The 26,323-nt window shown below is 62.7% G+C and overlaps 4 protein-coding genes and 1 long non-coding RNA gene across 11 annotated transcripts in view; 3 read left to right on the top strand and 2 right to left on the bottom strand.

The window, feature by feature from the left end:
- SPEN (spen family transcriptional repressor) overlaps positions 1-3,247 on the top strand; it is a 66,158-nt gene extending 62,911 nt beyond the window's left edge. For 2 of the 3 annotated variants that reach the window (XM_066982114.1, XM_048048637.2), the window contains 3 exons: positions 125-319; positions 810-968; positions 1,991-3,247. In XM_066982114.1, coding sequence (XP_066838215.1) covers positions 125-319; positions 810-968; positions 1,991-2,122 — 486 coding nt within the window. In that variant the 3' untranslated portion in view covers positions 2,123-3,247. The remainder of the gene's footprint in view (positions 1-124; positions 320-809; positions 969-1,990) is intronic. The other variant, XM_066982115.1, reaches the window with a different exon arrangement.
- Positions 3,248-4,677: 1,430 nt separating this feature from the next.
- ZBTB17 (zinc finger and BTB domain containing 17) lies at positions 4,678-14,603 on the bottom strand. Of its 3 annotated transcripts, XM_066982118.1 has the most exons (15): positions 14,456-14,600; positions 10,058-10,264; positions 9,743-9,931; positions 9,204-9,395; positions 8,976-9,104; positions 8,305-8,543; positions 8,075-8,217; positions 7,336-7,636; positions 7,150-7,237; positions 6,575-6,691; positions 6,338-6,458; positions 6,066-6,196; positions 5,770-5,985; positions 5,496-5,585; positions 5,013-5,409 (listed from the first exon to the last, which is right to left on the bottom strand). In XM_066982118.1, exons 1-15 carry the CDS (start codon positions 14,460-14,462, stop codon positions 5,120-5,122), a joined length of 2,460 nt encoding a protein of 819 aa, XP_066838219.1. In that variant the 5' UTR covers positions 14,463-14,600; the 3' UTR covers positions 5,013-5,119. The 3 variants fall into 3 exon arrangements, with proteins under 3 accessions (XP_066838218.1, XP_066838217.1, XP_066838219.1); XM_066982117.1 differs by having other exon boundaries at positions 4,678-5,585; positions 9,219-9,395; positions 14,456-14,603; XM_066982116.1 differs by having other exon boundaries at positions 4,678-5,585; positions 14,456-14,603.
- Positions 14,604-14,642: 39 nt separating this feature from the next.
- LOC106040167 (uncharacterized) lies at positions 14,643-15,734 on the top strand. Of its 2 annotated transcripts, none has more exons than XR_010826349.1 (3): positions 14,643-14,956; positions 15,041-15,219; positions 15,635-15,734. It is a non-coding gene; the product is annotated as an uncharacterized lncRNA (long non-coding RNA). The 2 variants fall into 2 exon arrangements; XR_010826350.1 differs by having other exon boundaries at positions 14,646-14,888; positions 15,045-15,219.
- Positions 15,735-16,427: 693 nt separating this feature from the next.
- On the bottom strand, positions 16,428-18,181 carry HSPB7 (heat shock protein family B (small) member 7). The gene is made up of 3 exons (XM_048048636.2): positions 17,931-18,181; positions 17,566-17,699; positions 16,428-17,081 (listed from the first exon to the last, which is right to left on the bottom strand). Exons 1-3 carry the CDS (start codon positions 18,064-18,066, stop codon positions 16,896-16,898), a joined length of 456 nt encoding a protein of 151 aa, XP_047904593.1. The 5' UTR covers positions 18,067-18,181; the 3' UTR covers positions 16,428-16,895.
- A 770-nt stretch (positions 18,182-18,951) lies between these two features.
- Positions 18,952-25,022, top strand: LOC136786867 (chloride channel protein ClC-Kb-like). Of its 2 annotated transcripts, XM_066982125.1 has the most exons (19): positions 18,952-19,294; positions 19,390-19,518; positions 19,630-19,758; positions 20,171-20,310; positions 20,409-20,486; positions 20,580-20,658; positions 20,744-20,869; positions 20,941-21,025; positions 21,470-21,571; positions 22,169-22,253; positions 22,338-22,511; positions 22,610-22,679; positions 23,214-23,324; positions 23,415-23,628; positions 23,720-23,853; positions 24,380-24,480; positions 24,565-24,648; positions 24,737-24,823; positions 24,933-25,022. In XM_066982125.1, exons 1-19 carry the CDS (start codon positions 19,183-19,185, stop codon positions 24,969-24,971), a joined length of 2,079 nt encoding a protein of 692 aa, XP_066838226.1. In that variant the 5' UTR covers positions 18,952-19,182; the 3' UTR covers positions 24,972-25,022. The 2 variants fall into 2 exon arrangements, with proteins under 2 accessions (XP_066838226.1, XP_066838227.1); XM_066982126.1 differs by lacking the exon at positions 21,470-21,571.
- The last annotated feature ends 1,301 nt before the right edge of the window (positions 25,023-26,323 follow it).

Raw genomic sequence — 26,323 nt, forward strand, 5'->3', positions numbered from 1 at the left:
TTAGAGGCAAACGAGCAGCTCAGATGGGGTTTCCGTCACAATTAAGATCCCTCTTGAACAGAGGAAAGCGCTTCTTGTGAGTTCCTTTTGTTCGTGCTAAGATTTTTTCTCCCTCTCTCTGCAGAAATACCCAATTGTGTGGCAGGGCCTTCTGGCGCTAAAAAACGACACGGCTGCTGTCCAGCTCCACTTCGTCTCTGGGAACAACGTCCTGGCGCACCGCTCCCTGCCCGCGCCGGAGGGAGGCCCTCCGCTAAGGATCGCGCAGCGCATGCGCCTGGAGGCTTCGCAGCTGGAGGGCGTCGCGCGCAGGATGATGGTACGGAGCGGGCGGCGGGGCTGGGGGCGGGCGAGGCTGCCTGCTCGGGAAGATAAACCTAGCAAAACCCACCGCTTCTCCCTTTTTTACTCGGTTCGTGCTGCTTTGGGATCCTGGTAATAGCTGCGTACTTCCTTTGGCCCTGGGTGTAATGCAGGTTGCGGGTGGTCACTCTGCATTCAGGTGAGAGAAAAGAGTCAGGAAACTACCTTTGAAAAGTCACCCGTCCTTCAGCCACGGAACAAACTCTGCTGGCTCTGACCTGGCGGAGTGGCGTGGAAGGTGGGAGCCACGGAAGCGAGTCGTTTTGGTCCCATTTGCCATCTCCCAGCTGGCCGAGCTGTCAGCACATCTTTCGCAACACCCGCACAAACTTCGAAGGAGTTCAAAGAGGGGATTTTCCACCAAGGGCTTACAGATAATGAATGTACGTCAGGAATGGGCCTGTTCCAAGCAAACATTTGACTTAATTGCTGTATTTTCTTTCCAGGTGGAGAGCGATTACTGTCTGTTACTGGCCTTGCCTTGCGGACGAGACCAGGAAGATGTAGTGAATCAGACTGAGTCACTTAAGGCTGCGTTCATCAGCTACCTGCAGGCTAAACAAGCTGCAGGAATCATCAACGTTCCCAACCCTGGCTCTAATCAGGTATTGGCAAGGAAAGTGGTGAAACTTTGTGGGTAAACTAAATCGAAGTCATGCACAGATAGTGGGACCTGCAGCCTTCCCCCCCAGGTCTTTACGCGAGGTTGTAGTTAGGGTGCCTTGTTTTATCACTGAAACAAACCCTCCACATTTACCATGCTGGCTTGTTACATCACTAGTCAAAATGCATTGCAGCACACCGAGATAATTACTGAATGCAAACCAAAAACAAACAGTTTTCATTCTTCACAGCCCTACATCTTTGGCTGAAAAGAAAACCTTTTTCCAGCGCTTTTTCTGTGTTGAAAGTAGAGCCCTCGCTTCTTCCTTGCATAAATACCAGAACACCTGGTGTTTTCTTGCTTGTCACTGCATAACGACAAAATGTTTGGCTTTGCTAATTTGGAGCATTTATTCCAGATGCGTTGCTTCAATGAATCAAATTTAATCTGTTCTGGGTAAACAGCCCCTCAGACTAAGTGGTCAGTGCTCAGAGCAACCGCTGAAACATAAGCTTGAAATGATAAAAAATGGGAATTTTCTGTGCTTCATGGTGAAATCAGCCAGCTATTATGGCCCTGTTGTGGAGAAACTCCCTGCCTTGGGAACCGCACCTGCCTCACTCAACAGCTTCTCCTTTTTAATACACGTGCACTGTTTTATGGTGCTTTCAGAGCACCAAAAGTCATCTGAGTGTTCACTTTAAAGCATTTTAGGCCAGCACGGCTGGTATTTGTGTGCTTACGTAAGCTGTAACTTCCCTCTTTTCAAAACAAGAAGGGGCGTGGAATCTCAGGCCTTGCTCTGTCACTCACTGGCTTTGATAGAATCACGGGCAACCTTTAAAATCCAAGCGAAGATGTCCAGCAGAGGGGGAGAGCGGAGGCTGCCTTTTTGCAAACCTTTCGCTGAATTTCTGCCCTGCCCCACTGTCACCTGCTACCCTTCGGGTCGTGCTGCGCCGCAGCCGGACGGGTGGGCTCCCTGCTTTGTTTCTCACCCGCGTCTCCTCTCTCCCCTTGCAGCCTGCCTACGTTCTGCAGATCTTCCCACCCTGCGAGTTCTCGGAAAGCCACCTGTCCCGCCTAGCCCCCGACCTCCTCGCCAGCATCTCGAACATCTCTCCTCACCTTATGATTGTCATCGCGTCGGTATGAGCTGTTTACTGGTTACTGACTTTTCCAAGGCCCTGCAGCAAAAAAAAAAAACAAAAAAACAAAAAAACACACAAAAAAACACAAAAAAAAACCACAAAAAAATCACAAAAACACACAAAAAATAAATAAAAATTAATAAAAAGAGAGCGAAAGTAATGAAACAAGAAAATGCTGCCAGACTACCAGCCTCCTGCCCTAACAGGCCTCGATCAAACTGTTGCTGGGTAGTAGTTCTGCTACCTTGTATGTTTACATATTGCTTTAGCTTATGGACAACTGATGCACTCAACAGGCGGACTGGTATTGGGTTTCTGTGCCTCCTTTTGGGGAAAATAAAGGATGGCTATTTTTTTTAACAAAAAGAAAATAAATAAAAAAGAACCTGAACTGCCTTTGCACTAAATTAGTGACTTGGACCTTTGCACAGTTGGAGACATGCTGTGACGTTCTGGATGTCTTGACACACATTAACACACGCCGTGGACTAAACGCAGGACCTGGGAACTTCTGCTGAAATTTGTGGGTCAAGGATCATTTCACACATTATCTTTTTTTTTTGTTGTTGGTTTTTTTTTGTTTGTTTTGTTTTGTTTCTTTTTTTTTTTCTGGATGTGAACCTTCCTCTCCTCCACTTGCCCCTGCTGCAGCCGTCTTCTCTTCATCTGGGATGTACAGTTTACACTGAAAAAAAAAAAAACAAAAAGCAAAACAAAAGGGAGAGCTATTTTCCTTCCTGGTGGGATATGCAGAACTCAGTGGGTGTGTGTATATATAAATATATATATAATATATATAAATATATATAATACTGACTTTAAAAAAAAAATCAAATCCCCACAACATACATTTTTTTTTAATCTGTGCCAAAAATGTGTTTTCAGAGAAAATCTTATTTTCATACTCAGACTTTGTATTGTCACTCATTTGTAAGTGCGCTTCATTTAAACATGACCTCCCCTCCCTCGTCTCATGAGCTGTGGAAGTGTTATACACTTGTACAAAGACTTTCTACCCTCCTCTCCCTCACCTCCCCTAACACTTATTAATTTATGGAACTGTTTTCTCAGCGCAGTTTTGTTTTGTGTGTCCATTGGATTACAAACTTTATTAAAAAATACAAAACACCTCGCGCCTGGATGTGATGCCTCAGCCGTGCCGTGGGAGGGGGGAGCTTGGCGGCAGCTGGGGACCCGTCGGTGCTGCAGAGCTGCAGCCCTGCCCGGGGACGGCACCGCGGCTGCTGGACCGAGGTGCTGTGGGGATAGCACTTGGTTTTAAAAAAAAAAGAAAAGAGTAAATTCTAATCTTTGTTTATGTTTGTTTTTGTGTTGTAAATAGTTGTTAAACACTGAAGTTACATGCTTGTTTTTCTCAGGATGCTGTCAAAGGTGTTTTTAATTTAATTTTGATACGTGCCAACTACTGTCAAAAAAAAAAAAGATGGTGGGGGGAAAAAATACACATGTACACAAAAAAAAAAAAAAAAAAAAAACACACAAAACCCAACCACCACATACTTGTGTGGTTGGTTTCCCAAAGCAGCTGCAGCCCATGAGTGCTGAGGTCTCCAGAGGCAGACGGGCGGCTCATGGCACTGGGAGGGACGGCAGGGGCCGTGCTGGCCTCTAGGCTGTGTGTGGCAGCTTCGCTTGGGGAGGTGAGGCCAGGGAGGCCGATGGCACAAAAATGTCCACTTGGCTTTGAAGCCTGACTCAGTGCCGTTAGCCTCAGGGGTCAGCAGCCCTTGCTATTGAATCATCCCAAATCTATTTTGTGTTGCAGTTGCCCTGGTGGCTTCTGTGCTGAATCCTTTTAAAAACCAGAAGCAGCTGTAACTTTTTGTTTTTTTTTTCCCCCTTCTCACTGCTTTTCCTCCCAAAAGCACGCGGGCCCAGCTGCTCAGCTCCAGCACAGGCCAGCAGCCGCACGTGCTGTATTTGCTCGCTGCTGCTGGTTTGGCCGGGTGGCACTGAGGTGTACCAGCAGTGCTAGTGACCCAGCGCGACCGGCCACCTCGCCAAGTTGCACCCTGCAGGAGCAGCTAATGGGGCCTTACAGCACATACAGGGGCTCCGCTCCCTTCCCCGCTAGAGGCTAGCCCCATTTTGAGAGTTAAATAATTCATAATAAAGGCAGTGCAGATGCCCCACCGTCACTGCAGGGGAGTTGTGTCTCTCCATCAGCGCTGCTCTGTCCTCCTCTGGGGCCGGGTGTAACACGGGCAGGATCTGTCCTGGCGCGCTGCCCCAGGCCATAGGGATGGGGATAGCGAGCACCAGCCCTGACTTGGTCCCAGGCCAGTGCATGCAACTGGACAGAGGTGGTGGCAGTCCAGCTGGGCATTTGACCCACAGCACAGCAGAAACCCTGTAAAAATCGACTTTTAGCCCCAAAAGGCTCCACTTCGAAACCTGGCAATGCCTCTGTGTGCCCACCACCCTGCTGCCCCTCCAGCTGGGGAGGCGTGGGCCACGGCTCTGGGTGCTGTCGGGGCCCTGCACCCATCCCCACCGCCCTTACCCCAACCCCAGCGCAGCCCTGATGCTGGGGGTCCACTGGTCCCCCCCCACTCAACTGCAGCAGCTGGGGAACAGCTTGGAGAGGGGCTTCAAGGGGCTCCTGGCCCCGGCCGCAGCCCCCAGCGCCGCCCCAGGAGGGTGGGAGCACCCATCTGCGCCGCCGTTAGCCATCAAAGCGATCCCTTGGTTCCTCTGCGCCAGCTGCTGGTGCTGCGGAGCGGAGCTGCTGGGCTCCAGCCCTGGGGGTCTCCCTCCTTCCCCCACAGCAGGGACAGACCCAGAAGTGCAGGTACAGGGGGCACAAAGGGCGGGGGAGGGCAGGCCCCTGCCCCCTGAGAGACGCTGGGGGCCCGTGGGGCGCAAAACACGCGTTAGAAAATATTGCAATTTATTCCTTCCGTCTCTCCTTCCAGAAATACACTTTTTACACCATTTCCAAGCAGCTGTCTTTAAATAAAGGCGAGGGAGGGCAGGCAGGTCACTCGGTGGGCGCCTGGCCCTCCCCGGCCAGCGGCACAGGGGCCAGGGGGGTGGCGGGGGGCTCAGGGGGGGCATCGCGGGCGCGAAAGAGCAGCTCCCCCGTGGGGAGGACCTGCTCTGTTTGCCAGGTGGCGGTGGCGGCCCCGTATTGCTGGTAAAAGTCCGTGTCGGCCTGGAACATGACGAGGGCCTGGGCCGTGTGGATGCGGACATGCTGCGCCAGGCTGGTGGCGTCCAGGAATTTCTCCCCGCAGGAGTCGCAGGCGTAGAGGATCTGGGTGTTGGGGTCTGCAAGGGCAGAGGGGAGGCCTGGGCTGGGGAGGCGGCAGGGCGGGAGCCGGTCGAACACGCCACCGGCCCCCTGCCCTCCTCACCTGCTTCCTGCACTTGTTTCACCGCTTTGGTGATCTCCGCTTTAAGTGCTTCAGTCTCGTCTGCCGTCACGGCAGCCGCCACGGGGACCACTGTGGGGGGAGAGGAGGGAGAGACGATGCTGAGGGGGCTGCGAAGAGAGGGGGCTGGAGAGGGGAGCAGGACACGGGGCCAGGGGGGACTGTCCCCAACCCCTGGCTCTAACAAACCGTGCCAGAGGCTGCGGCCTCCTCCAACCTCCCTTTTGGGACAGCTCCCAGACCCCCCCCCACTCACCCGTGAGCTGCGTGACAGCGGTGGCGGCCAGTGCCTCGGTGGCGAGCGTCACCATGTCATCTGAGGCCACCGTGACGATGTTGACCTCGCCGCCGTCCTCCGGCTCGAGGATCTTCATGCCCGCCTTGCCCTGGTGCACCGTCTTCACGTGGGAGCGCAGGTTGTCCACGCGGTTGAAGCCACGGCCACACTTGTCACACAGGAACGGCTTCTCCCCTGGGGGCGAGATGGGAAGCGAGGGGTGAATGGCGGGGTTGAAGAGCTCGGGGCAGCCCGGGAACTGCAGCGGCACGCACCGGTGTGGATGATGATGTGCTTGGAGAGGTCGCCCACGTTGACGAAGGCCTTGTTGCAGACGGTGCACTTGTGGGGTCGGATGTTGTCGTGGTGGCGGATGTGGTTAGCCAGCTGGCTCGACTGCACGAACCTGTCGGGGACAGGGAGGCCGTGGAGCGGGCACGGGGACGAGGACCCTGTGATAGCACCACCCCAGCACTGCCATGGGGGGCAGCCGCGGCCCTCGGGGACGTCCCTTGGCACAAGGAGGGGACCGGCGGGGGATGCTCACCTCTTGCCGCAGCGCTCACAGACGTAGGGCTTCTCCCCCGTGTGCTGGCGCACGTGGGCGATGAGGGAGCTGGCCTGGGTGAAAGCCTTCCCGCAGATCAAGCACTGGCACGGCTTCTCTCCTGGGGGGGCAGCAGGAGGGCTCAGCCGCGTGGGGATCAAAACTCAACCCCCCTCTCCCCAAAAAAACCCCGACCCCCTGGGGAAACGCCCCAGGGCAGCAGAGCCGTGTTCTTACCTGTGTGGATGCGGACGTGCCGCTGCAGCGCCCCGGGGTCAGCAAACTGCCGCTGGCAGTGAACGCAGACGTAAGGCTTCTCCCCGCTGTGGATCCGGAGGTGCCGCTTCAGGTTGCCTGCAAGCAGCCGCATCTCAGGGGGACACCGGTGCCCTCCTGTCCCTTCGCACACCCCGCGCGGCAACCCTTGAGGTCAGGGGTCAAGGGGTAACGCGAGCACCGCAGCGGTGGGCACAGCCAGAACAAGCACCCCGTGTTTGGGACGATGGACAGACGGCACTGCTGCGGTCGTACCTACAGCAGTGCTCACGCTGGTCTCCTCCCAACCACCCCTCTGGCTCTGCAACAGTCTGGGGAGACAGGAGGAAATGCCTCCATCCTCCCCCACCAGCCCCTCTCCAGAGCATCCCCATCTGGGACACCGGCCTGGTCCTGCAGATGTTTTTGACCCAGCTAGAAACACGGGGGAGATGTTTGGGCAGGACGGCCGCGGTGCTGCGTAGGCTTAAACCCTCCTCTGTCCCCCCAGCGAATCTCCGGCGCTGGGGCCTCACCACCTACCAACCCGGTGCTACCTGAAGTGGTGAACTGCTTGCCACACTCCCGACACTTGAGGGGCCCGTCTGCAATGTGAATCTTCAAGTGAGCTTTCAAGTTCCCCACCTGGGGACAAACACAGGGATGCAGAGAGCTCCCCACCGTCCCCACCTCCCTCCGGTGGGTACCAAAAGCAAGGCCCTGGCCCCTTCCCCCCAGCTCACCTGGTTGAATTTCTTGTCGCAGTGGGGACACTTGTGCTCCTTGTCGGTGTCGTGGGTCTCCAGGTGCCGCATTTTGGAGGTGGGGTCGGAGAAGGAGCGCCCGCAGTAGTCGCACTGGTACGGCTTCTCCCCGCTGTGCACCAGCTGGTGCCGCTTCAGGTTGCCGGAGGTGGTGAAGAGCTTGCCGCAGTCGTCGCAGCGGTACTTGGCCTCCCCCGTGTGCCGCTTCTTGTGCAGGTTCAGCAGGCTGATGAGGCGGTAGCTCTTCCCGCACTCCTCGCAGCCGTAGGGCTTCAGGGGGCTGCAGAAGAGAGGGGGGGAAGCCGTGTGCCGAGCCCCTCTCCCTGCCGCAACTCCAGCTCTGCCCCCCAGCTGTGCCCCGCTGCGTCCCCCAGGGCGTCCTCAAGCCCCACAGGGTAAAAAGAAAGGGTGTGGGAGAGCACGGGCAGAGAGGCAAGTCTCCTCTCAGACTCCCTCTGCCCCAGCACGCGGACTGATTTTGTGAGAGTTTGAGCTTTTGCAGCAAAAGCCAAATTTTGTAGTGAAAATGCCAGAGCCCTCCTGTAGCTGGGACTATCCAGACCCTGCTAACCCTACAGCTGCCGACCCACCCAGATCAATCCCAGCAGCACAGAGCCACTCACCGACCTCTGCCTCACACCCTTAAGCTCCACTGTCATTGCCACGAGCTCCATCTGGCTCAGCCTGGTGGCGCCTGCTGCTCCCCAGCGTGCCTTACCTGTGCGTCTTCTCGTGGGCTTTGCAGGCGGCCGGGTCGGAGAAGGCTTTGTTGCACTCCCTGCAGGAGAAGGGCTTCTCACCGGTGTGGATGCGGATGTGTCGCTTGAAGTTCCCGGTGTGGGTGAACTCCTTCCCACAGTCCTAGAGGCGGAGAGAGACGCACAGGCGTCCGGGAACACCGGTGACACCGAGGGACGGGAGCCCCGCTGGGGCCGCGGCCGCGCTCACCTCGCACTTGTGCGTGACGGAGCCGTAGGCTTTCGACTCGGTCCGGTCGCTGTAAGTGCCCGAGCGCAGCAGCCGGGTTTCACCTGAGTTCTCCTGCCCGGAGTCAGTGCTCCCTGATTCGTTATCCTCGGCATTTTCTCCATTTTCTAACTTGGGCTGCACCTCCCTGGGGGTTTTAGCCTCCTCTTCATCCTCTGCCACCATCTCCTCCTCTTCCTCCTTCCCTTCCAGCTCCACCTCTGCAGCCATTTAGAAAACGGGGACACTACGGATCAGGAGCAGAACCAGAGAGGCCAAACCCATCCGTGCTTCCTAACTCAAAGCCCGAGTTTAAGGCGATGGGGCTCGCCCTGTGTACTTGGGGACGCCCCGGTAGCTGGGCTGTACGACACGGGTGCTGCGCACACGCCAGGACCTCTGCCTGGAGTCAGGTTGGATTTGCAGCCCTAAAACCCTAAAGCTCCTGAGCGAACAGAGCAGCGTTTCCCACTCCGCCCCAGCTCTGCTCCCATGGGCTCTGTGACTCGGAGCAGACGGTGTTTTCACGGCGAAAGCCACACCAGCAAAACCAGCAAGGCTTCAGCCTGGCTTTGCCCGCAACCCCGTCCTCTTCCCAGGAAGGGAAAGGGAAAACAGCGAAGCCGCCACCACCGCGGTCACCACGGACGCACCTCCCGTCGCGGCGTGCTGGGGGACGCTGCCCTCGGCCGCGGGGCTGCTGCCGCCCATCGCGCCCTCCGCGGGCTGCGTGGGGCTGGGGAAGCCGTCGGCAGGACCCGCCCGGGCGGCGCCATCTGCACCTAGGAACAGCAGAGCGTGTCGGGGAGAAAACAGACGCTCGGCCCCACGCAGCGGAGCCTGGCAGCGGGACAGGGCGCCCGGGAGATTTTTGACATCACCTCCTGGTTGCTGACCTCCTGCGGGGACCTCTTTGACATCCCGCTGCTCCGCCTGCTCCTCGGGCTGTGCTGCTGCAGCCACGGGCGCCTCTTCCTTCCCCTCCTGGTTGGGAGGAACTTGTTTTGGTTTGTCAGAATCACCCCGCGTCACCGCTGCCACCGCTTTGTCCTCGACGGCTGCCTTTTCAGCCCCTGCAAGGGAAGAGGCATAGCAGCACACCGCGCCACCCCTTGCGGCTCGTGCAGGGGCTAGAGGCCAGGCAGCTTTCCTCAGCTCCGCGGGGAGACGAGGAAGGCAGCAAGTCTTCAACAAAGCCAGCGAGCGGTGCTGCACAGGGCAATCAGAGCCACAAACGCCATCCGGATGCCCTCTGACAGAGGCTCTGTGCCTCAGACGTGTCTGGTCACCCAGCTGGGGTGCAGGGCCGGGCTGCAGCCAGGGAGCGCGCGGCTCAGCAGGGGGATTTCGAGCCTCTGCGGCTTGCTCGATGAGGAAAAGCGGATCCCCAGGGAGATGGGGCCGCGAGAAAGCTACGCACCCATCTCGGCGGGGACCTCCTGGCTCTCCACGGGGCTTTCTGCCAGCACCGTCAGGGACTTGAGCGCGTTGCAGGCACTGACGATCTCCTGCATCTGGAGGAACCCCGCCACGGCCAGCACGTCTTCCACGTTGTCGGGGTTCAGGCTCAGCTTGGCTGTGTACATGAAGTCCAAAACCTGGCCCAGGCCTGCGAGGGACACAGCACGCGCCGGCACCCAGAGATCAGCTCTCACCCGCGGCACCGACCCGGCCGGATGGTTTTCAGAAGCCGCGACGGGCTGAAAAGCCTCCCACAGAGCACCCCAGCCCCTACCTGCCGTGTTGTTGATGTCGAGGTGCACCACATCCTTCTGGTCCACGAAGAGCATCCTGAAATACTCGCTGCACGCCGCCAGCACGGCTTTGTGGGCCTTGAAGTTGATGCCATTCACCACGAAGGTGCAGTCGCACAGCAAGCCCAGCTGCCGCTGCTGGTTCAGCTGCTCCAGGACTTGCTTGCTGTGCTGGGGGAAATCCATGGCTGCGGGGAGAAGGCAAAGCCAGGGGTGAGACGGGGCGAGGCGGTGCGAAACCCGAAAGGGCTGCGGACGACAGATCTGAAAGCCACAGAGCAACCTGGGCTGCCCAGGGGATCGCAATCCCCTGCTCCCTTCCAGCTGGGCTTCAAGCATCCTCCCAGACTGAAGCACGGGAGGTCGGACGGACCGAGGGAGGCCCGGCCTGGCCCAGCTGCCGCTGTTCTGTCCCGTTCCCTCCCCCGCGTGCGCCCAGCTTCCTTCGGAGGCCTGAAAGCGGCGGGACGATGCTCGGGACCCCCAGCGGACGTTGGCCGCAGACTGAGGGAAGCGGGGGGTTTAGCAGAGCTGCTGAAGGCCGAGCTGTCCCCTGGGTCCCTGCCGTGCCCTCCACACACGCCGTTTCTCCGCTGCCTCAAAGCTTCAGCTCTTTGAGTCGCCTCTCGAGACCCTCGCGGGCCTCCAGCGCTCGGTGGGGATCCTCCAAAGCTCCCCCCAGCCTCGTGCCCAAGCAGCGCTCTGGGCGAACGCACGATCCTCGTCCAGCTCATCCTGTGGGGAGCTGAGACCAGGAGCTCCAAAATCCCTTGGGGTCCCATCACCCTCCCACTCCAGGGCCAGGAAGGGGCCGCCGAGGTTTCCAGCTCCCCCCAGGCACAGATGCCTCCGCCAGGCTGGGCTCCTGCTCATTACATTGTCCAGAAACGAAGGCTGAAGGGACGGCCTCATCGCTTGTCGGGCCAGCCGGGAGTGAGCAAGAAGAGGAGAAAACACGGGGACGAGGCACAGCCGTGCGGCCGGGGCAAGGCTTGGTCTCGGCCCTGCGCAGGCAGGTTGTGGTTCCCCGGAGGTTTGCAGCCCACCTCGCCCCAAGCGCCCTCACGAGCGGCACGGCGAATCCACGCTGGGGAAGGGCAGGTCTGGAGCCGCGAAAACAGCCCGGACGCTAACAAAAACCCAAGGGGCTCGGCGAGGGCCCTCCGGGGAGCCACCCAACCCGTGGGCAGCGACAGCCCAGTGCTGGCGCGGAGCCCCAGCGCAGCAGGGGGATTGCGCAGGGGCCTCCCGCAGCCCCACGCGGGCAGCGAGGTCAGCGCGCAGCCCTGCGGGCGGTCGCTTCAGCCCCAGGCATTTCCCTTCAGCGCTGCCGGAGCGCGGGCACGCAGCGAGGCGAGGGAGCCGCCTCCTGCCTGCGACGGGTCGTAGCACGGCGCTCCTGAGCCACCTTGTGCCGAAGGATCAGCTGCAGGACCTCCAAGTCGCCTCACCGGCAGCAAGCGCCGGGCTGCTGGAGCAGGAGCGCCTCGCTTTGCGGCCTTCGGTCTCCCCCGACGGCATTCGCCACGGGAAGCCACGGCGGCTAAAAGAAACCCGCGGGAAGGGGTGTTGGGTGCTGGGAGCTCAGGGAGCTGGAGGCTGGAAGGTGTCGGTGCAGGAAAGCACAGAAGAGCACGGGTCTCCTCCCCTCGGAGCCAAAGCCCGCATCGCTGCCAGGGGTAAAGCCACGGGGACGAGCTCCTGCACGGGGACAAACCAGGGTCCGGCAAAGGTCTGGCTTTACGGAGGCTCCCGACCACATCGGAGACGCGAAGCTCCCGTTCCACAAAGCTCCTTCGGGACGCACCGGCAGGCACAGCAGCGGAGGCACCGAGTGCCTGCGGTCCCCAGGAGCCACAGACCGCATCCGCGCCCACCTCTGCGCATTTCCCCGCGCCCTCTGTTCCGGCTGGAGCTCCTTACACTCTTCCTTAAAATCCTCGCGCTCCTTCTTGCGCGAGGTCGAGCGCGCGGGTCCCGAGCGGGCAGAGCCCTGCTTGCGACTCCTTCAGCAGCCGCGCTCCTTTCCGCCCGGGGCGGTGAGCAACGAGCACGCTTCGGCCTCCAGTTACCGCAGAGCCAAAACTTCTGCCAGCCCCCGGCCGGCCGGCGCCCTCGTTGCAGAGCTGGAACTTTCCAGAGCAGCGGTGCCATGGCAGGGCCGAGGCTGGGAAACCCGATGTTCCCCTGAGGAACCCCCCCGGCGTCACTCGTGTGGGCTCTCTCCTGCCCCAGAGGACCCCGCAGCCCGGGAAGGGCTCTCACTTCCCCTGTCCGACCGCCGCTTTCCGGTACTTCGGCCCCGTTTCACCCTGCCCTCGTCATCCCTGCCCGCGGCGGGGGGGTGGAACCAGATGATCTTTAAGGTCCCTTCCAACCCTTCCGCGATTCGTTCCCGCACGGGTTTCCCACCAGCAGGCCCCCCAGGTCCAACGTCCCTCGAGGCTCCCGGCGCACACGCGGACAGCTCCAGCCGAGCTGCCCACTGGCGTTAGGGCTAACGCGCCACCAAGACCTCCCCCCACCTCTCCCAAAACACAGGGCGCTCTTCAGCCGAGCACCCCCCGACTGCCCCAAAATACAGCCCTCGAGAGCCAGAGCAGTCAGCACCTGCACCGAGACCTGCGCCAACCCCCACGCGTACGTGACGACCCCGTAAGGCTTGCAGGGGAATCTCGATGCCCCTGGAAAAGCAGGATTTTTCTCAGCAGGCCCGGAGAAGCGACGGCGGTTCGATGCACCAGAAGGCTATTTCTGGTAAGCTGTAGGAGGCGCTTTGCATCCGAATGACGACTTTTACCACTCTGACTCTTCTTTCACCACTCTGACCCTTCCCGCCCCGGGGTTTTGCTCGGTGCTTCCTGGTGCTGAGGTCAGGCTCTGCGCGGCCCCCCGGGAGGAGCCGGGTGAGAAGCTCCATTTCAGACCACAAAACTCACTGCCCCGGAGCAGTCGCGGCAGTTTCGTGCTGCTTTTTGTCCCCCCTCACATTCCAGCGCCCATCGAGGTGCTGAACGACAAGTTTCCTCCCACGAGGCACCGAGGTCTGACGCCGAGGAGCCAGAACCGGGCGCCCTCCGCTCCCACCTCACCGGCAGCACACGAGCTCTGCTTTCCCCTCCCATTCCTCCCGACCCAGCTGCCGAGCCTTTCGTTACCCGATCAGTCACGGTGATGGAAAGCTTTGGCACTACAGCACCCACGCTCGTGGCACGCTCGCAGAGACAAACAGAGCCGTGGGGGCCCGGGGCACGTCCCCCACGAGCTGTCGCTGCCCCAGCGCTGCTTTTGTGGGGAGAAAAGCACAGCCCGACGGGGGAAAGGCCAGGGAGCAAACGGCGCTCTGACAGCCAGAGCAAAAGGGGCTCAGGGGCAGGTGTGGAGCAAAGGTTTCGCATCTTTTCTCTGCACCAGCTCCGCGCCCCACCACCCAGGTGCCTTCTGTTAAAAAGAAAAGATCCTCGAGTGCAGAGAAATGGTTCAAACGTTGCCTTTGGATGCTGTCACCAGCCAGCTGTCCACTGCTACGCTGAGAAGACAACAAGGAGCAGGTTTGTGTTCTGCTTGCCGTCACCTCCGCTCCCCGGCGTCGGCTCAAGGGACAGCGCAGCCCCGGCCCTGCCGGTCTCAGTGACGAGCAACCCGTCCTCACTTCCAGCAACTCCTGCCCAATTCCGCAGTAATTCCGGTTAAGACGAAGCTGGGAGCTGGCCTGACCGGAGCACTCCCGGCGCAGGCGGGCTGGCAGCACCACTCAGCGCTTCCTCGCCGTCCTCGTGCCGCACACCCGGGCGCAGCACCCGCGTTAGCTCCCGAGCTGGTCGCCGAACGAGGGAGAGGTCAAACCGAGCTGCGGCGGGAGCCGCCCGGGGACTTCAAACAATTCCCAAGTCAAGTTAAAAAAAAAAAAAAAAGCCTTCGGACGCAGCACAGAGAAGGGGCTGAAGGAGACGGGCTCTGACGTCCGTGGCTGGCAGGCGAGGGGGGAAAAATCCCCGGGCCGTGACAGGCACAGAAACAACGCCCCGAGAGCACCGGGGGGGGGGCGGGGGGGGGGAAGAGGCGAGCGGGGGCCCGCAGCCAGCACCCACCCGCAGACCCCGGGCGTTTGGCTCCGGGCACACAGCCGGGGCTGCGCAGGGCCCGGGGCCGCCTCTGGGGTTGGTTTTTTTTCCCGTTTTTTCCCCATTTTTTCCTCCCCCCCCCCGGCTCTAGCCCGGGGCGCTGACACCGCGGGGGGGCCCCCTGAGGTGTTCTGGGGACCCCGGCCCCGGCCCCCTCCTGCAGCACGGGGCCGAAGCGCCCCCCCCGGCCCCTCGGGACCCCCCGGTCGCCTCCCCCCGGTCCCCGCCGAGCCCCCCGGTCCCCCCCAGCCCCACCTGCCATGCCGGGGCCGGCGGCGGCCTCACAGCGCCGCCCGTGACACGGCCCAGACAAAGGGCGCCGCCATCTTGGCGCCGGGCGGAAGCGGCGTCGCCCGCACCCCCCGCCCCTCCGCCGGCGGCGCCCGCGCACGCGCGGGAGGGAGGCGGGAGGGGCGGGGTCACGTGGCGCGCTCGGCGCCCTCGCTGCCCTCCGGCCCCGCCGCCATCTTGGGGCCGTGAGAGGCCGCGAGGGGGTCGGGGCTGTGCGGCCCCCCCCGAGGGGGGAGCGGGGCCGGGTGGCCCCCCCCGAAGGGCTTGTGGCCGGGGGTCCCCCCCCGAGGGGGGCTCGGGGCTCCTGCAGCCCCCCAGGGCACCCCCCCGGCTGGGAGGGGCGGTGGCCGGGGCATCGCGCCCCGCTGTGATGGCGGCCGGCTGTCCCCACAGGGAGGCTGCGGGTCTGTGGGGCGGGCACGGGCTGAGGGGAACGGCGGTACCCGGCCTGCAGCCCCCGTGCTGGTGGGTGCGGTGGGTCGGCTTGGTGTGCTCATCTCGAAGGTCGTTTCCAATCTAAGTGGTCCTGTTTGTTTTTAATCACCTCAGGGAGCGCAGAGGGCCACGGTGGCCGCCTGAGGAGCTCTCAAGGCAGCCTTTGCCCAGAGCGTGTTGCGATACGCTGGTGGGTGTGGGGGCACCCGTCTGCCACGTGCGTGTAGGGGGCAGACCGGAGGCCACACAATCCCAAAAGCACAATGTTCCTGACTTACCTGCTTCCCCATAAGGTAGGTATTTCATGGCCAGCCTGCCAAAAACGAGCCCGTTACGGGGCCAAACTGGAGGGGAGGGTGTTGGGGGTGTTCTGGTGTTGGGGCTCTGAGCTGCCCCTTCACCCTCTTACCCTGCTCTGAAATCTCTTGCTGCAAACAAACCCAGTCAGTTTTGAGGAGGAAAAAGCCTTTTTTCCTTCCCGTAGGACTTGCTGGGTAAGGGACACCTGCCAGACCCTCACCACTAGATGGCAATGTGTGACCGCGGTGGGTGGTGCCACGGCGCCCAGGGGTGCGATTTTGGGGCAGAGCAGGTGTGTCCCGGTGCCCCGGCCTCTGTATATCCATGGCTCTGATTTCCTGAGCTGTACTGGGTCTTTTGCAGCCATTACAAGCTTTTATGATGATGTTTAAACGTTGTTTCTCACAGCAAGCAGTCCCCCAAGCGCTGCGTGCGTAGACGAACCCCGCATCAGCTCCTGCCTCGCCCGACTTGATGATGAGCCAGAAATAAAGCAGAATTAAAAGGACTGCAGGCAGAGCCTCGTGCCCATCCTTTGCGGCGCTGCAGGCGCGTTCCTGCGGATCACCAGCCGTCAGGGGACGAACCGACCTCGCGGCTCGCCCCCGCGCGCCCCGGCAATCCGAGCTGGGCGGCGGCGTGTGGTCGCTATAAACAGCCGCTCTCCCCGAGCGCTGTGTTTGTACACACGGCCTCCTGCGCCCTGGCCTCCTTCCACCCCTGACGCGGTGGCCCGGCCTCCCTTCCCGCCCTCGGGGTGGCTTTGGGGCAGCGTTTGGTCCCGCCAAGGAAGGAGCCCCTGGGCTTGGCGGCCGCTCTGCGGCTTGGCGGCCAGGCCGGGAGACTTGCCGGCCGTGCCGCAGCCTGCCGCCGGTGGGCTTGCCGGTGGGCGAGCGGAGGAGAAGGGGATTTGGTGACCTTCCAGGTGGGCTGGCAGCCCAGCGGCTGAACAGCTGAGGGAAGGGCTCAGAAATAGAGCGGCCGGGAAGAAATGAGTCACCCTGGCTGGAAATAAACAGGGCAGCGGGCACGGAGGGAGGCGAGCTGCTCGGGACAGCTCTGTCTGCATCCAGGTTTTTGTCCGGGAGGAGGAACTGCCGTACCTGCTACCGACATCCCCGTCAGGGCTGAACCCGCAGCCGCCCCGGCACTGTAACTCGGCCTCTTTGGGGGAAAAAAAAAAAAAAAGATGGAGGAGACAGTAGTTGTCAATAATTTATCACAACCCAGTACAAGCTGTATATACAAAGAGAAGCTCTGGCGAAGGGTCGGGGAAGGGCTCGCTCCCCGGCCTCACTCCTCACGTCCGTCCCAGGGTGAAACCGTCCCCGGAGGCTCCTTGGTGACTGCTGCAGGACTTCCAGGTCTTCCCGATCCGCCCACGCCAGCCAAAAATTGACGGCATCCAGAGCCTGCAGCCTCCCGGGGGGGTTGCAAGCGAAGGATGCGTGCCCCCGTGCGGGTTTCACCCCCCGTGCCTCTAAGGGAGCCCGCGGGGAGCGCTCCCGTCCCCTCCTTGCCAACCCGGCGGGGTCGCGGCCAGCTCGGCGGGCTCCCCCGCGCCCACGCAGCTAAAAGAACGCCGGTGTCACCCAAACGCTACCCACACGTCGCCTACGGGGTTGGGGGTGGAGGGGAATGGCCCGTCCCCGGCGCCGTGCCCGGCCGCTCAGATTTTGATCTCAGTCCGGAAGGTCTGCTGGACGTGCTCGGTGTGCTTGGCGGGCTGCCGCCGCGCCCGGATGGTCAGCGTGCCGTCGTCCCCCAGCGAGGAGGACACCGACGTGGGGTCCACGTCCTCGGGCAGCTGGCACTTGTGGGTGAAGGTGTTCATGACGGTGCCGTCCCCGGCCAGCTGCGAGGGGAGAAGGGGCGGTTGGAGGCTGCGAGCGGCACGGGGACGCGCTGTCCCCTGCCCTTGGGCGAGGCCTGCGGTCACGCCTTGTGTGCGGTGTTAATATTTATCTCCCCGCAGGTGTGGTGGCGAGGCGTGAGTCACCCGGACGGACAATGGTGCCTTTTTTGGAGCTGCTGGGTGCTCCCGGGGGGGGCTGAAATTCGGGGTGTGGGGAGGAACCATCTGGAAAAGGTGCGATCGCGGGGGCTGGGCGGCCGCCAGTTCGCCCGGCCTCGCGCACCGACACCTCGCGGCATCCCGTGCAGGGTGTGACGCGTGGGGGCAAAACGACGAGGAAATGGTGAATTCAAGCCCACCAGTGCTAAATTACGGCCAGGACCAGCGGGAGGTTGGGGGAGGGCGTCCCTGTGTCCCCAGGCCAGCGTTGGGGACGGGATTTGGGGGCCGTGGGTGGGTGGGGTGGCGGTGGGGGCGCGCTCACCTTCTCGGCGTGCACCTCGATCTGGTTGTTGGAGGTGGTGACGATGATGTCCTCGGGGGCGAAGTCGCTGACGTCCACCGTGAACTGGTAGGTGTTGCCCAGGGTCTTAATGTTCCCGGTGCTGCCGGGCCGAGCTGGAGGGGAGCGCGGGGGTCAGCGCCTCCCTGTCCCCCTCCCCGAAACAGTGGCCGGGGCCCCCTCGCCCCCCCCAGTGCTGGCTTAGCCCCCCACAACCTTCCCGCTCCCCCGAGATAACTCAGACACGTTCCCCACAGCTCCGGCTTTGATCCCCCAGCCCAAGCCCCCCGACCACCCTCGGGGGGACGCGGTGCCGGGCGCCGAGGCCCTCGCCCAGCGCCACTTGCCTGGGAAGCCCAGCGGCTCGCCGCGGGGCCGGACGAAGCTCCCGAAAAGCTCCATGGGGCGAGCGGGCGACGACGACCGGCTGTGGTGGTGGAAGCTGTGCTCCGACCGGAAAGCAGACGAGGATTTCACGTTCATCCACCTCCCCGAGCGTCCGCGGCGCGGGAGGGGAGCGAAAGCGGCCGGCGAAGCCCCCTCCTCGGCCTCGCGGCGAAGACGAACGGGGCCGGCTATTTCGGGGGCGGCCGCCGAGCTTATAAAGCCCCGTTAAGCTCTCGGCCGCCTTCCAGACCTCTTGTAAAACCGGCTAAATTTAGGTCCTGCTACATCACTCTGGACACCGTGGAAATTTTTTCCTCTCTCCCCCCCCCCCGCCCTGTCGCCGGCTCCGCTCCTCCCCGTCCCGAATCCGATGCCATTGCTGGCGTTCCTGCAGGTCCCGATAACGCGGGCTCCCGAAAACAGGAGGATGGGGAGGTGGCACTGGGGTATGTGGGGGGGGAACGATGCCCCAAAAGGATGGGGGGGGGGGGATTTGGGGGAAAAATCCCCAGGTCCCAGGGCACCTTCCAGCGCGGCCGCGCCAGCCACGTGGAGTTTGTAGTAATAATAATAATAAAAAGTTATTAAAAGTGTCCTTGTGGGGACACGGGACTGGAGCGCGGCCAAGCTTTGGCTGTGGCAGCACCCTGTGGGTGTTGGGGGGGGGAATTCCCTGGGGGGGGTGTCTCTGCCTTCCCCCCAAAACGTGGCCACATCCCGGGAAGCTTCCCCCCCGACCCTAGGACGGCTGAGGCCGCGTTTTGGGGCAGAAAAACAGGAGCTGGTGAGCGGCTCGACAAGCAGACCATGTAAGGCTTTATTCCCCGTGCTGACCCGCTGGGCAGCGCTGCCAAAAAATGCGGGGGGGGGGGGGGGCTGTAACGTGAGTACCCCCCACGTGCTGAGTAATTTCGGCGGGCGCCTGAGTCACCCTTGGCTCTTCCCTTGCACGGAGATGCTCGGAGGCCAAAGCATCGCCGAGGGCTGGGGGCCGCAGCCTTCCTCAGGCTGGGTTGGATTTGCCCCCCCCGGGGCGTATTCGGAGGCTGAAACCCTCCCCGCTGCGCTCCGGCTGGCTCCAGCCCGCGCGGGTCTGGCCGCCTCGTCAAGGTCGTTTTTAATGAGCTTGTTTGCAAACTCATTTCCACCACGGCGCAGGCAGAGCCCGCAGCACCGGCCGGGGCAGCCCCCGGTCCCCAAAACGTCCCCGGGATGGAGCCCACCAGCCCCGAGGTGCCCCCGGGGGGGCTGCGGGACGAGCAGAGGGTGCTGGTGTCGGCGCACAGCTGGCGGCCCTGCCCCAAAGCCCGCAGGAGGCTCCGAGGTGAGACCCTCGCCCCTCGTTTTGGCCACCTTGGGTTGGTTTTATTTGGGGGAGGGGGGCAGCACCCCTTTGGACCCCCCCCCCTCACCCCGCAGGGTGCTTGGAGCTGGTGAAGCGGCAGCTCTTCCGCGTGGGCGAGGACTGGTACTTCCTCTTCGTCCTGGGGGTCCTCATGGCCCTCATCAGCTTCATGATGGACCTCATCGTCTTCAGGCTCTACGAGGGTAACGAAGGGGCTCCAGCCCCAAAACCGGGCAGTGGGACGGGGAGGGAGGTGTGTGTGTGTGGGGGGGGGGTCTCTGGGGGCAGCGCCCCTCCCAGCACTTCTTCTCCAGCCCACCGGTGGCTCTACCAAGAGGTTGGGGATTATCTGGTGCTCAAGTACCTCTCATGGACCATCTACCCCGTGGCCATGGCCGCCTTCTCCACTGGCTTCTCCCAGAGCATCACGCCGCATTCGGGAGGTGAGTGGGCCCCCCCCCCCCGGCCTCCCCACCCCACCCCCACTGTGGGGAACCCGCAAAATTTAGAGCCCCCCCCATACTTGGATTTCTCCAGCTTTGGAACCCCCAAAATTTGGAGGTCCTCACCAATAAATTTGGTGCTCCCCAAACTTGAAGGTACCCCCCCCCCCCCCCAGTAAATTTGGAGCTCCCCAACCTTGGAAGTCCCCAAACTTGGAACCCCCCAAATTTGAAGCTCCCCAAAACTGGAGGTGTTCCCCCCCAAGAAAATAAATTTGGAGCTTCCCAACCTTGGAAACCCCAAAATTTGGAGCTTCCAAAACTTGAACCCCCCCCCCACAATTGTAGCCCCCCCATGTGGAACCCCCCCACAACCCAAGCTGAGCTGGTGCCACCTTCTCCCCCCGCCAAGGCTCCGGCATCCCCGAGCTCAAGACCATCCTGACCGGCGTGGTGCTGGAGGAATACCTGGCCATCAAAAATTTCGGGGCCAAGGTGGTGGGGCTGACCTGCACCCTGGCTTGCGGCAGCACCATTTTCCTCGGCAAAGTGGTGAGCAGGGAATTCCGCCGGGAATTTCGCCGGGGGCTCGGCACCGCGGCCGCTCAGCACCGCGGCCGCTCAGCACCACGCCCCCTCCGCATCCCCAGGGTCCCTTCGTGCACCTCTCCGCCATGGCCGCGGCGTATCTGGGGAAGATGCGGACGTCGGTCACGAGGGAATATGAGGTGGGGGAGCTGCTGGGATGTTATTATTTTTTTTTTTTAACCCATTTCCCTTCAAAAAACAGGGGATTTTGGTTAACCCCCCCTCCTCCGCAGGACAAATTCAAGCAGAACGAGATGCTGGTGGCAGCGCAAGCCGTCGGCGTGGCCACAGTTTTCGGGGCGCCCATCAGTGGTGAGGGACCTCCCCCACCCCCCACCCCTTCCCGAAGCTGAGGACCCCCGGGGCCCCCCTGAGCGGGTCCCCCCCGTTTCTCCAGGGGTGCTGTTCAGCATCGAGGTGATGTCGTCCCACTTCGCCGTGCGGGATTACTGGCGTGGCTTTTTCGCCGCTACCTGCGGCGCCTTCATGTTCCGCCTCCTCGCCGTCTTCAACAGCGAGCAAGGCAAGGCCGGGCAGGATGTGGCCCCCGCAGCATCTCCTGGCCTCCCCTCAAAACCCTTCCCGCCTCCCCAGAGACCATCGCGGCGCTTTTTAAGAGCAACCTCAAGATTGATTTCCCCTTTGACCTGCCGGAGACCTTCTTCTTCATGGTTTTGGGGTAAGGAGGGACCTGCTGGGGACGGGCTCCTGAGCACACCCTGCCCATACCCTGCTTTGTTCTGCCTGTACCCTGCCTGTGTTCGGCCTCTACCCTGCCCATACTCTGCCCATCTTCTGCCCATACCCTGCCTTTATCTTGTCCGTACCCTGCCCGTATTCTGCCCATACCCTGCCTGTATTCTACCTGTATCTTTTCCATATCCTGCCTGTACCCTGCCCATACCCTGCCTGTGTCCTACTCGTACCCTGCTCATACCCTGCCCATACCCTGCCTTTATCCTGCCTGCACCTTGCCCGTACCCTGCCTGCACCTTGCTTGCACTCGATCTGCACCCTGCCTGCACCCTGCCTGCACCCTGCCTGCACACTGCCCCTTCCCCTGCCCCTTCCCCTGCCCCTTCCCTGCCCGTGCCCTGCCTGCACGCTGCCCTCTCCTCCCCAGGGCCATCTGCGGTGCCATCGCCTGCGCCTACCTCTTCTGCCAGCGCTGGCTGCTGGCGGCCGTCAGGGAGAACCGGCTCACGGGCAGGCTGCTGGCTACCGAGTCCGTCCCGGGCGTCCGTGTGTCTGTCCCCTGTGTCCCCTAGCACATCTGTGCAACCACCCCGCGTGTCCGTGTGTCCCACCCCGCACATCCATACGCCCACCCCACACATCCACACGCCCACCCTGCGCATCCCCGTGTCCCCCCCGTGCACCTCACGTGTCCCTGCAGCGTCCGTGTGTCCCACCCCACGCACACTGTGCGTCCGTGTGTCCAACCTGCGCGTCCACGTGCCCGCTCTGCACGTCCGTGTGTCCACCTCGTGTGTCCGCGTGTCCCCCCATTACCTCCCTGAGCCCACTCCGTGCGCCCCACACACCCACATGTCACCTTGGTGCATCCTCGCATCCCACCCCCTGTGCCCAAACACCCTCCACGTGGCCATGTGTCCCCCCGCCCGTCCATGCGTCCCCCCAGCACGCCCGTACACCCACCCCATGCACCTCACACCTCCATGTCCCCTTCACATGTCCATGCATCCACCCCACGTGTCCCCCTAGCGTGTCCGTGCATCCCACCCCCCCACGTCCATACACCCCGCCCCATCCCGTGTCCGTGTGTCCGTCCGTCTGTCCCAGCCGCCCCCTCTCCCCCCAGCAAGCCCCTGTACTCGGCGCTGGTGGTGCTGCTGCTGGCCTCCATCACCTTCCCTCCGGGCCTGGGGCAGCTGATGGCCTCCAGGGTGAGCAGGGGCTGGGGGCACCCCACCGCCACCCCCCACCCAACCCCATGCTCATGCTGTCCGTCCGTCCGTCCGCCCGCCCAGCTGTCCATGAAGGAACACCTCATCTCGCTCTTCGACAACCGCACCTGGGGGGTGCTGGCCCAAAACGCTTCGGCGGCCCCCGCGGTGCCCGGGGACCCGCAGCGCCTGTGGCAGGAGTGGTGCCACCCCTCCGCCACCATCTTCGGCACCTTGGCCTTCTTTCTGCTGATGAAGGTACCCCCGGCCCCCTCGTGCCCCCCCCCCCCCAGCACCACCAGCTGCTGTCCCTATGGGTGATGAGCCCCCTGCCCCTGCTCTGTGCCCCCCCCCAGTTCTGGATGCTGACCCTGGCCACCACCCTGCCCCTGCCCGCCGGGTACTTCATGCCCATCTTCATCTACGGTGAGCTTGGGGGGGGGGGGGGGGGCACCCAGCCCTGGGGTGCATCTGGACTGGGGGGTGCACAGGGGGTGCATGGAGCCCTGGGGAGAGGTACGGGGGGTGCACCCGGAACGGTTTTGGGGGGTGGGGTACCTGGCCCCATTAGGGGTGCACCCAACCCTGGGGTGCATCTGGTTTTGGGGGCGTGCAGCGGGTGCATCCCTTTGGGGGGGGGGGTAAGGGGGTTGCATCCAACGGGGTGGGGGGGGGTACAGGGGTTGTGTGCAGCTCGGGGGGTGGGGTTTGCATCCTGGGGGGGACATGGAGGGGGAGGCTGTGTCATTTTGGGGTGGGGGCATTGGGGGGGGTGGTATCCATGCTGGGAAGGGTGGGAGAGGGTACATGCAGCTCTTTTGGGGGGGGGCGGTACCCAGCCCTGGGGGGGTGCATCTGGCCTGCTGGGGGTACAGCCTGGGGGAAGGGGGTGCATCCATCCATCCCCTGGGGGGCCCTGGGCTTCTTCCACCCCGCCCCCCGCCCCCCAAAACCCCGCAGGAGCCGCCATCGGGCGCCTGACGGGGGAGGTCGTGGCCTCGCTCTTCCCCCACGGCCTCCGCGTGGAGGCCACCACGCACCCCATCGTCCCCGGGGGCTACGCGCTGGCCGGTAAGTCGGTGACACTGGGAGTGGGGGGACAGTGACATCCCCAGCCATGCACCAATGCCACCCCCCCCCCCCCCCCGTGCCGTGCCGTAGGAGCTGCCGCCTTTTCGGGGGCCGTCACCCACTCCATCTCCACCGCCCTGCTGGTGTGCGAGGCCACCGGCCACCTGGCCCACGTCCTGCCCGTGGTCCTGGCCGTGCTGGTGGCCAACGCCATCGCCCAGAAGTGCCAGCCCTCCTTCTACGACGGCACCATCATCGTCAAGAAGCTGCCCTACCTGCCCCGCATCCGCAGCCGGCACATGGCGTGAGGCCCAGCCCCAGCACACCCTGGGGGCCGTTTTGGGGGGAAATCCCTGCAAAGTGGGGAAAATTGGGTTTTTGTCCCCGTTCTCCAGCTCCTACCGGGTGGTGGTGGAGGAGTTCATGGATCGGCGGGTCGTGGCCGTGGCCAAGGGTGATGGCTTTGAGGAGGTGCTGGCAGCCCTCAGTGCCACCACCGATGGGGAATACCCCGTGGTGGAGAGCGCAGGTAGGGTGCGGGCACCCCGGGGGCCTGGTGGCCGTGGGGACATCTCACCTGGTGGCCGTGGGGACATCTCACCTGGTGGCTATGGGGACATCTCACCTGGTGGCTATGGGGACATTTCACCTGGTGGCCATGGGGACATCTCACCTGGTGGCCATGGGGACATCTCACCTGGTGGCTATGGGGACATCTCACCTGGTGGCTCTGGGGACACCTCATCTGGTGGCCGTGGGGACATCTCACCTGGTGGCCGTGGGGACACCTCACCTGGTGGCCATGGGGACATCTCACCTGGTGGCTGTGGGGACATTTCACCTGATGGCCATGGGGACACCTCACCTGGTGGCCATGGGGACATCTCACCTGGTGGCCGTGGGGACACCTCACCTGGTGGCCGTGGGGACATCTCACCTGGTGGCTATGGGGACATTTCACCTGATGGCCATGGGGACACTTCACCTGGTGGCCATGGGGACACCTCACCTGGTGGCCGTGGGGACATCTCACCTGGCTTGTGCCCCCCCTGCAGGGTCACCCACGCTGGTGGGCACCGTCAGCCGAGCCCAGCTGGTCGCCTTCCTGCAGAGCCACGAGCACCCACAGGCACCCCCAGGGCCGCTGCAGGAGAAGGTGAACCTGAGGCACGCGCCGCACCCAAAGGAGACGTTTTTCCACCCAGAAAATTAACGCGTCACCTTCTGCCCTCCCCTGCAGCCAGCCTCCATGGGGACAGTTGGGGACGACTGCGCCATCGAGCCCGTCATGCTGCAGCTCTCACCGTGGACCTCGCTGCACCAGGTTTGGGGTGGGGACAGACGGCACGAAGCCCCCCCCCCTTTCCCAAATGTTGGCTTTGTCCCCACGTGCCCCCCCCCCCCCCCCGCAGGCACACCACCTCTTCGAGCTGCTGAAGCTGCAGCGCATCTTCGTCACCCGCTACGGGCAGCTGGCGGGGGCCGTCACACGCGCTGAGGTGGGACACGGGGGGGGGACACGGGGGGGGACGACACAAGGAGGGGACACGGAGGGGGGGGGGCACATGGGGGGACGGCGCCCGTCCCACTGCCTCCTTCCCCTTGCAGCTGCGGAGAGCGATCGAGGAGCTCGCCAACCCCAAGTGACCGCCGTTCCCGCTGCTCCGTTGTAGCCATTAAACGTTTTTTTTGGGGCCATTTGGTTAATTTGGGCACGGCGACAGAGGGGGCCACCCCAAAACACGCCCCCCCCCCCCCCCCCCCTTTTCCCCCAGCGTGGAGGGAGCAGCTCTGTCCTGGGGGTGGAGGGGAGGGCGCAGTGCTTCTGACCCCTTTGATGCCAAACCTTTGATTTTGGGGTCACTCGAGCCCTGTGGGATTTGGGGACACCGGGGTGGGCTGTCCCAGCCTTGTGTGCCCCCCCCCTACGGTCCCTGCCTGCCTCAGTTTCCCCTTTGCTGGGGGATGCGCGGGGCCGGCTCTCCAGCAGAGTGTGCTCGTGCCTTACGGACACGCGCGCGCAAACCCATAAACCCAAACCCATAAACGCACGAACCCATGGGTGCACAGACACCCAGGACACCTCCTCCTCCTCCCCACCTGCGGCTGCCGGGCTTTCGGGGGTGCACGCGCCACTTGGGGGGTGCAATTAGCATCGCCTCATTAAGCTGCTGCAGTGCTAATTAGAGCCTGGGCTTTCCACATCACTGCACCTCTTTGTAGGGCTTGGGTGGGGGCTGCAGACCAGGCCAGCGGGGTTTGGGGGCGAGGGGTGTCTCCCCACAGCCAGGGTCCCACAACAGGGTTGGCCAAGTACTCGAAAAGCCCCAAATCAGCCCAAAATCATGCTCTGATCTCAGCAATGGGGCCATTCCCCCCCCCCTCCCCCCACAGCCATCCCCCTTTAACGGGGCCACCAGCTTGGCTGTGCAACCCCCCCTCCCCAATCTCTGCAGAGCCCTATAATTATCAGCACCCTTATTTGCATAATTAGCCTTAATTATTGCAATTAAAGGTGGCGGGTGTTGTGCAACCCCCAGCTGCTGTCCCGGGGCCCTGGGGGCCCCCCAAGCCCCCCCCCCCCCAAGCCCTTTGCCCCAGCGCAGGCGGTGCCGTGGGCTCCCCAAAGCGGGGCGCAGCGTTTCGGGGAGGGGAAGGCGCAGCAGACGCTAACGAAGGCGGCACAATTAATCCCGGGCATGCCCGAGCCCAGCCGGAGGAGAGGTGAAATGGGGTCAGCGCCAGGGGAACACCCAAAAAGCGGGGCGGGAGCTGGGTGCAGGCAGCCCCGGGGGGTGCGGGGGCCGGAGGTGCTGGGTGGGGCGGGGAAGAGGCAGCACCCGTGGAGGGTGCTCAGGGGGTTGAGGACACCCAGGGGTGACGGCACCACAGCACCCACATCGCTTGGGAAAGGTGCTGAGCGGGTATGGGGGCCACAGCACCCCTGGGTGGTGCTCAGCGGGGTGAGGACACCTTAGGGTGATGGGACCGCAGCACCC

This window comes from Anser cygnoides, chromosome 23, assembly GCF_040182565.1.
Source record: "Anser cygnoides isolate HZ-2024a breed goose chromosome 23, Taihu_goose_T2T_genome, whole genome shotgun sequence".
NCBI lineage: Eukaryota > Metazoa > Chordata > Aves > Anseriformes > Anatidae > Anser > Anser cygnoides.